Source organism: Haliotis rubra, unplaced genomic scaffold, assembly GCF_003918875.1.
Source record: "Haliotis rubra isolate DU_JTF1 unplaced genomic scaffold, ASM391887v1 Scf197, whole genome shotgun sequence".
NCBI lineage: Eukaryota > Metazoa > Mollusca > Gastropoda > Lepetellida > Haliotidae > Haliotis > Haliotis rubra.
In genome coordinates, this window is record NW_025765969.1 from 110,484 (window position 1) to 122,474 (window position 11,991).

The 11,991-nt window shown below is 39.0% G+C and overlaps 1 protein-coding gene across 1 annotated transcript; it reads right to left on the reverse strand.

Annotated features, from left to right (window-relative positions):
- Positions 1–1,695: 1,695 nt before the first annotated feature.
- LOC124274972 (monocarboxylate transporter 12-like) lies at positions 1,696–4,259 on the reverse strand. Its single transcript, XM_046710345.1, has 3 exons — positions 3,074–4,259; positions 2,207–2,257; positions 1,696–1,843 (listed from the first exon to the last, which is right to left on the reverse strand). Exons 1-3 carry the CDS (start codon positions 4,248–4,250, stop codon positions 1,779–1,781), a joined length of 1,293 nt encoding a protein of 430 aa, XP_046566301.1. The 5' UTR covers positions 4,251–4,259; the 3' UTR covers positions 1,696–1,778.
- Positions 4,260–11,991: the final 7,732 nt, after the last annotated feature.

Below are 11,991 nucleotides of genomic sequence, written 5' to 3' on the forward strand. Positions count from 1 at the left end.
AAATAAAGACAGCCTTGAACATCCAACGAATTCCGGTGTAAGCATGTTCTGCACTAGACTCGTGAAGATCCGGGTTAGAATTAATCTTCAGCAACCCATGCTTGTCGTAAGACGTGACTAACGGGATCGGGTGGTCAGGCTGACTGACTTGGTTGACACGTGTCATCGTATCCTAATTGCACAGATCGGTGCTCATGCTGTTGATCACTGGATTGTCTGGATCAGACTCGATTACTTACAAACCACCACCATATAGCTGGAATATTTCTGGGTTTGACCTTAAACAACAAAGAAAAACAAATAATTGATTACCCTCATAATAATACTTGACGTAGAAGAGAAATCACACTGGTTACATTTTTGTGTTTGTGATATTAAATTCTCCTGTACAGAAACTGATTTCCTCTTCACATTATTATGGATCAAATATTTGTCGGCATAATCTGGTTTAGTCTCTTCAAAAATGGTTCTGTCATTGTTGGCTGTGAGTGAGTGAGTATGGTTTTACGCAGCTCTTAGCAATATTCCAGCAACATCACGGCGAGGGACACCTATGATCCTTGAGGGGAAATACAATGTCACTTTGATAGCAATAAACATAAGCTGCCTCGTTTGTTTATGTCCAGGGAATATCAACTGGACCTCTGCCCATTGTGGTACATATGTTTGTTTAAAATAGGTTTACTTTGTAATTCCAAGTTATTACCGGCGCGGTGGAGTAGCCTAGTGGTCAAAGCGTTCAGTTGTTGCGCCAGAGACCCGTGTTCGATTCCACACAAAAATGAAATCTATCATATTGCTGGAGTATTGCTAAAAGCGGTGAAAAATTACATTCACTCACTCAACCAAAGCTATTACCTCCATTTATAAAGACTGGCTACATCCATTATTCCATTTGTTCAATTTGCCATGACAGATAGAGGAGAATTGTACATTTATATGGAGAATTTAAGAAGAAGCCCATATCTATGTTCTTTAACATATTTTATTACTGCAATGACAACATGTGATAAAAGTGAATATGTAAATGCATCTGACATCATTTTGGTGACGTAAGCATCAACATCCCAGGCGTCACCCATACCACTTGAAATGTTTACTGGCATCCGGCATGCTGTCATCCACACCATTGGAGCAGTAATGGCGAACATGCACTTCTTTCCAGATGGTGTTGTTTAGGATTCCGATTTGTAAGATTTCTTAAAATTTCTTGATATCATACAAATTCCAGTGTGTTTATCCTTCAGTATTGTTGCCCAAGATAATCAGATAGATAAGTACAGGGTATGCTTATTTTTCCATGCTTATCAACTTAAAACATGTACATCACATATAGACATGATGAAAAAGGTTTACTGTTTGGCATTTCTGTATCTTGGATGAATACTAAGATGAAACTTACACAGGTAGTGACCAGGTCACATGTAAGTGACATCGCAACAGTTTCTATATGAATCAATAACCTTGACATTTTGTATCTAAAACTCTGACATTAGATGCTTGCTGAGATACAAACCTCCATCAATGAGCATGTAAGGCTTAGGAGGGTCCATGAAACGGACCATAATGCGACACGAATTTGAAAAATATATAAACACGTTTTGCAAAAAGGTTTTACTCTGTACTGTGAAATCTTAACGCATTCAATAGTCAAAGAGTCCATTGTGAAATCGCGTTCTGTTGTGTCAATAATCTTGCATCCTAAGAGTTTCAGTTCCGTCCCATTACTGCACACACGCACGCACGCACGAACGCACGCACACACACACGATGCACACTCATATATCCTTTTTGAACAGAGGTATACACATGGCGAAGACGGCACTGGTGAGATTGCAGCATCCTGAAAGAAGACAACGGTGACCCATGAACAAAGGTAGACACAGACATAGATAACTGAAGACAAAGCATATTCTGGTGTGATGACTTGTATGGTATCAGGAAACTCAAATCTGCCCGAAAAGAGCATGCAATAATCAGGATGACCAAATCGGTTTCAATATTATATCTTTGATGCTATCCAAACCAGTTTAACCTGTTCAGCATTAAACAACATTAATTCAGATCAAATGTTTGAATATCACAATGACGTGACGTAAATAACTTTCAAACTGACATTCGGATGTTAGTGTGTGAACGTAACATTCAGCTGTTTATGTTTACTTTCATTTTCCAAATAAAAAAATCACTTATTGTGTTCCATTACCCGCAAAAAGAAACGTGTAGTCATAATCTCCGCTGTTTTCGTATATTAGACCTGGAACAAATATGGTTATGCTTTAGCAATCATTTGCATATAATAACACCTGAAGTCAAAAGTCATTTCAAATATGTAACCAAGTGCACATATATAAGATTCGTGTTCTTGTCACCGTCGTAACCTTGGGCTTTTCCAATTTCAAGATGCTATAATGTTTTAGGTCACGGCACTTCGCGAGACCTTAGATCTTAAAGTGACAAACAACGTTTCATACCTTTTCGAATTGTCTCATGGTTGTCAGTTGACTGTAAGGAACCGATAATCCTTAAAGGAATAACAAATTTCAGATCCAATTATCCCCAAATTAGCCAACTGATACGACAGCTAAGCATGGTTGAACACTTGGTCCGGTCTAGTAAAATCGCTTTTGGCGGTCAAGCAATTTGGAACCAGAACTGGTTCTTGAGTACACGCTTGTTACCGGAAATCCGGTACCGGAAGTAAGTTTGAGCCCGTCTCGCATATCGCAAGTCGGCGGTCGCAAAGGGAACCTGTAACCAGCTTAGTACCGGAAGTAGCGCCTCTCGAGACTTACATTCGAATATGTGCCCAGTGATGACAAAGTTTATAGACTGCTGCGACATAAATGTTTCGTCAACAATCGCATTAAGACTCATTGACTAAGTAGATGGGCGGTGGGGTTGCCTTGTGGTTAAAGCGTTCGCTTGTAACGAGAAGACCCGAGTTCGATTCCCCACATGGGTACAGTGTGTGAAGCCCACTTCTGGTGTCCCCCGCCGTGATGATGCTGGAATAATGCTAAAAGCGGCGTAAAACCAAACTCACTCACTAAACATTCCAAGCTTTACTTACTTGCAATAGGTGGCCCAAACAATAAGCCGATTCCTAAGACAAAAGCCCATATTCCATATGCAACAGCCAGTTTAGATCGCCCTATCAGTTCAATGCATATAGGACTTACTAACGTATATGGTCCTTGGCTATATATACCATATAACACACAGGCAACCATTTGGAGATGATATGTATCTGATAGCACGGGGAGTAGCACTGCAGACACCCCACACATTCCTTCAAATCCAACATGAAGTAGTAAGCTGCCAATAGCTTTATCAGATGAGGCCAAGCCAGTAAGCAATCCAGAGAAAAGAGCAGCTATGCCCATTCCTGTAAACAGACTCGCGGCCTGTGCCGGTGTACTACCTTTTAATTCAGCATAATTTGGTAGATGAACCATGCAGGTAGCGTCAGAAAGAGACCAAAATAGGGCACTGAGGAGGTAAAGGAAGAATCCATTTGCGCCATATGAAGCTACACGTTCTCTTATTGTCCTGCACCGTGAATGTGTCTTTGACGAAGGTGAGTTCTGTTCCAGCAGAGGTACAACAGCTGCATTTTCTGTCCCTGAATTGTTTTCTTTCGAAGTACCAGAGTAGGGAGTGCGTGCGTCAGTGTCATCATTATTATCTGTTGACAAGAAGATATGTCCGTCATCTTCCTGGTGGGAAAGAGTAACAATTGTCTCACTCTGTGCACATAGATGTTCAGGTCCTCGTGGTACATCTACACACTGAGCACATCCTTGTGGGGTATCTCTACACACAGCAGGTCCTTGTGGTACATCTACACACTCAGCAGGTCCTTGTGGTACATCTACACAACTATCAGTGTCATCTTCTGAAACTGCTATCTCAAGCATCAGTGTAGACGATGGTCTAAGCAGAGCTCCGGCTAAGCATACATGGAATCCGATGGCACCCAAAATTAGCAGCGTTCCGGACAGGGTATACACTTCCAACAGAAATACCGTTAATGGACCGACTACAAGTAGTCCTAATGCACCTCCAGACATGCAGATACCGTACGCCACTGGGAGTCTCTTTTTGAAGTAGTTGCTGGGAGCCACACCACTCACATTAGCAGCCAGGCCACAACCTAAACCTGAGTAAAATATATAAGTAAAGTCTCGAGTTAAGAAAGATGTAAAAGTACAAGCATGATACCAAACAATGAACGAGCTGCTACCCATCGAATCCAAAAGACGCACCAAGTTCATAAATGTCTCATGACTAACCAAGCGCACTGCACGTACGGCTAAAGTTTGTTTGAGGCCATTAAAAACCTCAAAGAACGACATACAGCTCTTGAAAACTAAAATATTATATATTGATATACGATATATTTGCACGACGTTTCTGTCATCAATGAAACATGACAACTTTATGGATGACAACTTCTTCTTTATTGCATGAAGCGACGTTTCGATGTAGATTCTTACATCGCTATCAATCCGAATAGTCGCTCTATGCTATAAACAAGAAGTTGTCATCCGTAAAATTGTTTGCTTAATTATTGACTCACCAACTTCTAGAATGTCAAACAATTTTTGTCATTATCTGCATAAAATAATATTTTAGTTTATACAGTTCTTAAAATAAATATTTCTATGTAAATGGCCACAGCCTCCAAATTGTGTTATATGGAATACCTCCAGCCAGCAACAATGTCAAAAGTGAGTTAGTTTTATCCTTACCTCACCTAAGCAGTTTAAGCCACAGCAGTGAGATAAACCCTCTTAAAAGTAGACCGAGTGAGTCGATTTTAGCAGGGATACGATGACACGTATCAACCAAGTCAGTCAGCCTGAACACCCGATCCTGTTAGTCGCCTCTTACGACACGCATGAGTTACTGAAGATTAATTCTAACCCGGATCAACAGATTCAAAAAAGAACAGAATAGCTTCCCTGCATCAATACATCTTTAAGGCTAAACAATTTGATAAATTATTCTGGACAATATGTGTACACAATTAATGAAATGTAACTGCAAGTTCAAGGTGCATAATGCACTTGTATGATTTCATTTGTCGCTTTTGTGTATCGAGTTCGTGTGTATTTTGTTTAGATGATATATGTGAGTGAGTGAGTGAGTTAATATTTAACGTCACAGATGATATATGTGGTGGTGGGGTATTAATGGAAGAAACGGTTTGTTTGTTTACTAAGCCAGATTTTTTTAGAATAAAATATTTTTACACCAAAATTAATATTTCCTGACTTGTGGTATATTTTGGTTTATACTTCACCCGTTATTACACCGAAGGTGAGAATCAGTCCAGTCACAGTTCTGCAGAGGGATGCGGATGTCAGTCCTACAAGTATCATGATTCCGCCCAGCAAACTGGCCAGTCTGTGTCCGAGTCGGCCTTCAATACTTCCTACAAATGGACCTGAAAAAATGTATGTATTGTATGTATTAATTTTTCGTTTTAACACTATTAATGATTAATACAATGAAACCTCATTAACACAAGGTCATGTTCAAATCGCATATCTGCTATTTACCGTCTGGCTTTATTCATTCCATGCAATAAATGTCGAAAGTGCAAAATGCGTTTTTATCATTGCCATGGCTACCGATATATGTAACTGAGAATGGACCCATCAAGGTGAGTACTTCGTCCACAATGTTTGCTCTATGCAATAAACAAGAAGTTGTCATCGATAAAAAAAAGTTGTATGTTTCATAATACTTCCTGGTTACTTATGCTGTATTCACGCTATAGCGGTGAGAACATGGCTTATCGTCAGTATATAAACATGCAGTTTAGGAATGTCACAGATTGCGATTTACCACAGCTGTAGCGGTTGAACTTTCATACAATTACGTGTGTCACAATTATCGTCAGTATAAAGTCAGGAACAGCCGAGAATTAAAACCATATGTCACAAGCATGGGTCGCTATGTCACAGCGACCGATTTACCACAACTCTTGTCTGATTGAACATTCATACAATTACGTGTGTCAACAAAGTCTGCGAGCTTGACTACCCGATCCCGTTAGTCGCCACTTACGACAAGCATGGGTTGCTATGTCACAGCGACCGATTTACCACAACTCTTGTCTGATTGAACATTCATACAATTACGTGTGTCAACAAAGTCTGCGAGCTTGACTACCCGATCCCGTTAGTCGCCACTTACGACAAGCATGGGTTGCAATATCACAGCGACCGATTTACAGCGACCGATTTACCACAACTCTTGTCTGATTGAACATTCATACAATTACGTGTTCATACAATTACGTGTGTCAACAAAGTCTGCGAGCTTGACTACCCGATCCCGTTAGTCGCCACTTACGACAAGCATGGGTTGCAATATCACAGCGACCGATTTACCACAACTCTTGTCTGATTGAACATTCATACAATTACGTGTGTCAACAAAGTCTGCGAGCTTGACTACCCGATCCCGTTAGTCGCCACTTACGACAAGCATGGGTTGCAATATCACAGCGACCGATTTACCACAACTCTTGTCTGATTGAACATTCAGGGTTGTTGGTTTGATTGGCTGTTGTTTAACGCCACACTCAGCAATATTACAGCTATATTGCGGTGGTCTGTAAATAATCGAGTCTGGACCAGATAATCCAGTGATTGACAACATGAGCATCGATCTACGCAATTGGGATACGATTACGTGTGTGAACAATAGCTTAGCTTCTTTTATATATTTACCCACAAAAAGTAAACATGAGTATGATGTATGAAGCACCAGCAACGATGTCGGTGTCATCACATTTATCCGAGAACACAGTCAGTGCCGCAAGCGTTGTGAGATACGTGGTGGAAGCGTTAAATATGCCACGAAATAAGCTATATGTTATACCTTGCATGTTATATGTTATACCTTGCATATAATATTATGATATATGAAGCAAGTTATACGTTGTGACGTTATATGTTATACGTTGCATGTTATATGTTATACCTTGCATATAATATTATGTTACATGCAGCATGTTATACGTTGTATGGCATATGTTGCACGGTATATGTTACATAACGTTGCATGTTATACCTTATGCAGTTACACATTAAATGTCATGTTGTATGTTACACGTTGCATGTTGTAAATTACATGATATTCGTTACGTCGTAGACGTTACATGTTATATCATATGATGTCACTGTGTATAATGTTATACATTACATGACATTCTGTATGTTAAACGTTACATTATATAACTTGTAATCTTATAACATTATATGTTACAAGTTATATATTTCATGTTATATGTTTACGTCACATGGTACATGTAAGCTATGTGTTATGCATTACATATTATATGTTACACGTTATACCTTACATGGTACACGTAAGGTATGTTATATATTACGTGTTATATGTTTATATGTAAGATAATTCTTTGACCATTTTTCCGCCTCATACAAACCAACGGAGACCTTCAGGAGAATCTAGTAAATGACAAAGGGCAAACATTCAGCAAATGTCATTTGTCAAATTAAGCGGAAATATTTATGCATTGGCCTCTGCCATGATGTCCCAGTACTGCGCTGACTTTCGTTTCCCTCACACTAGAGCAGTCATGTATTACCTTACAGCACATTGTGTAAATGTACCAAACTTGACATGCAAAGTACAGCCGGACATGATGATACCATATAGTAGTTATAGCAAACACATCTGTCCATTGCTCTAATACTAAACTCGCTTCAGTTTAATACTATTTTTATTTAATGATATATTATTTGGTATCAAACGAGCGACAGCGAGTTTGATACTAAATCTTTCACGATTTTAATGAAAATGGTATTTCACGGAAGCGAGTTTAGTATTCTGTTTATTACTCTCCAACATAAATTGATAGAAACTGCCTACAATGTAATGACTCTCAGCTTTCCGCGAGTCAAGCAAAGTCTAACGCCAGTGTGACAGAGATAATAGCATTGTGATATCATTACTGTAAACCATTATGACGTCATATGTCTAGCAGTATTACACTAGTGTGATATTGCCATAAAACTATTACACTTCAGTATCTTCCATGGGCGTGTGGGGCGGTGGGGTAGTCTAGCAGTTAAAGCGTTTGGCTCGTCACGCCGAAGACCCGGGTTCGAATCCCCACATGGGTACAATGAGTGAAGCCCATTTCTGGTGTCCCCCGCCGTGATATTGCTGGAATATTGCTAAAAGCGGGGTAAAACCAAAACTCAGTCAGTCAGTCCATGGGCGTGTAATAAAGTGTATTCGTGTGGGCCTACATATAATATATCAACGTTGAATCATGAACATCAGAAATACACTCACCACACATTGTAAATGTCCCCAACAGAGTTGATCCAATCCATGACACTTTGACCAAGTCACCGTCAATTTCCTCCAGAAACGCCGGTGTGAGCACCCCAACAGAACTTATCAAAAGGCCGTAGGAGAACTCGATAGTGAAGCAAGCAGCGAGGACCACCCAGGCATACCCACGGTCAACGTCCTCTTTGGGGGATTTCATTGTTTTCTTTCTAATAGCAAAGAATGTGAGTGAATGGGTAAGATTTTACGCTGCTTATAGCAACATTCCAGGATATGTTTCCTTCCTGGAAAACTGTGGTTGGTATATACGTCATTTCATGCCACAATCTGCATTGTTCCAGTTATATCATATTACCTGTAAATAATGGAATCCGATTGACAGGACCCGGGAGACAATGAAATCTCAGAATCTAACCACCCATGACAAATAGTCCGATTTACACCCTCGGAGACAATGAAATCTCAGAATCTAACCACCCATGACAAATAGTCCGATTTACACCCTCGGAGACAGTGAATCTCAGAGTCTTTGAGTTTGTCAAGAGAAAACTGTCCTATCAAAGCCTTGCATGAAACATAATTATAACAGCTATAGATTTTCAATGACTTTGCAAATATGGTTATTATGCATGCAATGTAAATTTCATTGTTCACATTTACCAGACGATATGCAATAAAATTATCCAATCTTTCCAATTATTTTTGGATTAAAGAAAAGCTAGGGAACAACCTGATAATCTCGAATTTCGAAAGACACACTCGTCGAAACAACGTTCCCATCGTTCATGGAAGTATTGTAGGTTTATAACACCAAAACGCAGTAGTGTGACGCTAATCACAACAACAAAAACTTTGGATTAAACATGCGCTACCGTCAGTCCGATCCCATCCAGAGCATTATGGACGCTAATGTTCATGTACCGACCGTTTCAAGAATGGTAGTAACGCGCCGATGCAGAGATATATGAACGGGCATCATAAAATATTTCACAACAACGCGACATGCCCTTTGTTTGCGTTCTAGCATTATAACCCGTCGCTCCAGGATTATGTCGTCTGCTCTACCGGTCACGTGCAAGATACAACTAGGTCAAGACCGTTTGGTTGAACATTTAGGTCAGTAATCTATGCGATTGTGTTATGAAGGTCGACTTACCCCAGCATTTCTTGTCGTTTTCCTTCGAGAGAAATTCTCAGAGACCGCGAACAATAAACAAAGGTTATTGATTGCGGCGATTACTCTGCAGTCACCGCTTTCATGGACATGGGTGTACGTTTAAGTTATTGGGAAATATGCCGGGTGGGGCATGTAGATAGACGGGTCTACTCCCATTTGTGAGAACTCCCAGTTGTGAGACAGTGGTGTAGGCATAAGTTAATCGGAAATAAGACAGGTGATTCGTGTGCTTCAGACATATACATGCGAATACATGGCTGTGCATGCGTGGGTGCACATATAAACCGAGACCACATAATCTTTATAATATGGTCTCTGATGTAAGTATGTATGACAATTGATGTATGTATACGTACGTGTGTGCGTTCATGCTTGTGTACTTAATCCGTTCACTCTCACGTACAGTACAAAATACCTGCTGTGAGTGTCCGGCTGTTGACATATGTCCATATTGACCACCCGGGCCGAAAATGCATCTCAGCCATATCAGGCCAAGGGCCGAAAATCAATATCAGCCGTATTGCCCCGCTACTAAAGTGTGATATATAGTTATTCAGTATTTCGGCCTCATAGCCTAGAATACAATTATATTTGATAGAACACATGTCACGTGGTGAACAATGCAGCAATATTTCTATTAATTTTCCATTTATATCTCAATAGAAATACATTTTTAAGAAAAAATGGCGAGCGCTCGTAAATTGTCCTCATTATTTGTAGTTAATATATTACACAAGAGCTTCACTGAATAGTGATGAACATTAGATAGGCTTGGGAGATATTTTAATCTCAGGTCATGATAACTTTTACAAATAAACAGGACGTGGAACTCGTCCTCCATAAAGTTAAGATCACATTGCAAACAGAGTGTTTTATATACATGTTCATTTTTGTTTCTACGTAGGTGATTAATATTATAATCACGAAGAGATATTCTAAATTTACATAAGGATATTAGCAAAGACCTATCCGACAGACACATTAAATATTTGTCAGGTTGCAACAAAGTCTTAATGCTACTATAACTACTTAAATAGAGCGAAGATTATATAAAACTATGCCAGTTTTGGCAATCGATATCTTTCAACCGTTGTTTGAATATAGTTGTTAACAATAAAGAATCGCCCACACTTTGTGATAACCAAACGCGGGTAAAACCTGTATAAAATAGCAAATCTGATATTTGACACCCAGTTTTGATTTCCAGCATCATCTATTTTTTTAACATTATACAGCATTGGTATAGATATCTTGAACAATTCATATGAAGTATTTTTATCCAGTATTTTATAACCCTTATCTGTGTTGAAAAAAACATCGTGTGGCGCCCTGTTTCACCAAGTATAGCCTTATTGGATGCAAATTTGCCAACCTGTAAGAAACGTTTTAAATACTGTGTGTGAACTTTTCTATAACTTCAAAGAATCTTGTCCCCGCAATTTCAGACCCATACAGTATAATTGGTAAAACTTAGCTATCAAATATTTTACAAGCCGCTAGAAAAGAAATGCAGCTATTTTTTCGAAATAATGTGAACAGATGCATCATTGCACGTGAAGCTTGAGCTGCTAGCGTTTGACATGCTTTTGCCCAATTTAACGTTGATGAAAATAGAATATCTAGATACTTAAAATATGGTAATAATTTTTAGATTTATGTTGTTGAGAACCCAGCTTTCACGTTTAGGCCATCCACATTTGTTTATGTTTCTCATCTCCAAGCTGGTGCTGATGAGGGGCGGGCGGGCGAAAAGGAAAAAAAAATCTGTTGCGATCTTCTTTTTACGCTGGTGTCAGAAAATGACCCTGCTACAGTACCCAGACCATAAAAAGAGGCTTTTCTTTTTGTGAGAATCCTTTTTTCTCATATATCTTTAAACATAACTAGTGAAGGTCTCAACAAACAACAGATCATTCTGACCACCCAAGAGGATATGTATGATAGAATTACATGACATATGTATCTTCTTGTTTTGGTAACGTTATGTTGATAAAATATTTCATATGACAGATCATATACTATCTTGCTATAGCTTTAGATTATGATTGTCATGCAATAGTTCTCGAAGAAAACATGTACATTAACGTTATGTCTCTTTGTTAGGAATTAACATAGAAAATGTGTTTAAAATCAGATATGTTTTTGATGACATAAATTTGAATTTAACCCCAGAATCATTCCATGTAGATATGTGTAATTTGCATTTATTTTTATTTTTATTTTAACAGATAATACTTATGCACAATGACTGAATAAAGTCATGCATGTGTAATGTATTATGAAAGCACACACGCACCATCAAACAAAAATGGCAGATAAAACTCACGACGGAATTCACATGTTGCATAACAATACTTTCACATTTCGCGCACAATATCAGCTCCCGGCTGTACTGAATTACACGAATGAGTACATATGCAATGAAAATACACCGCAGGCTTAAAAGTGTGATATTCAGACATCTAGTGCCAGAC

Excerpts from the sequence above, each read along its gene's own strand:
- LOC124274972 (XM_046710345.1), bottom strand. The coding sequence starts at position 4,250 with ATGGGTAGCAGCTCGTTCATTGTTTGGTATCATGCTTGTACTTTTACA. Across the intron at positions 2,258-3,073 it reads GTTTGGGCCACCTATTGCAA|GTCTAATATACGAAAACAGC; the intron begins GTAAGTAAAGCT and ends TATTTGTTCCAG. Across the intron at positions 1,844-2,206 it reads CTACACGTTTCTTTTTGCGG|GATGCTGCAATCTCACCAGT; the intron begins GTAATGGAACAC and ends GTCTTCTTTCAG.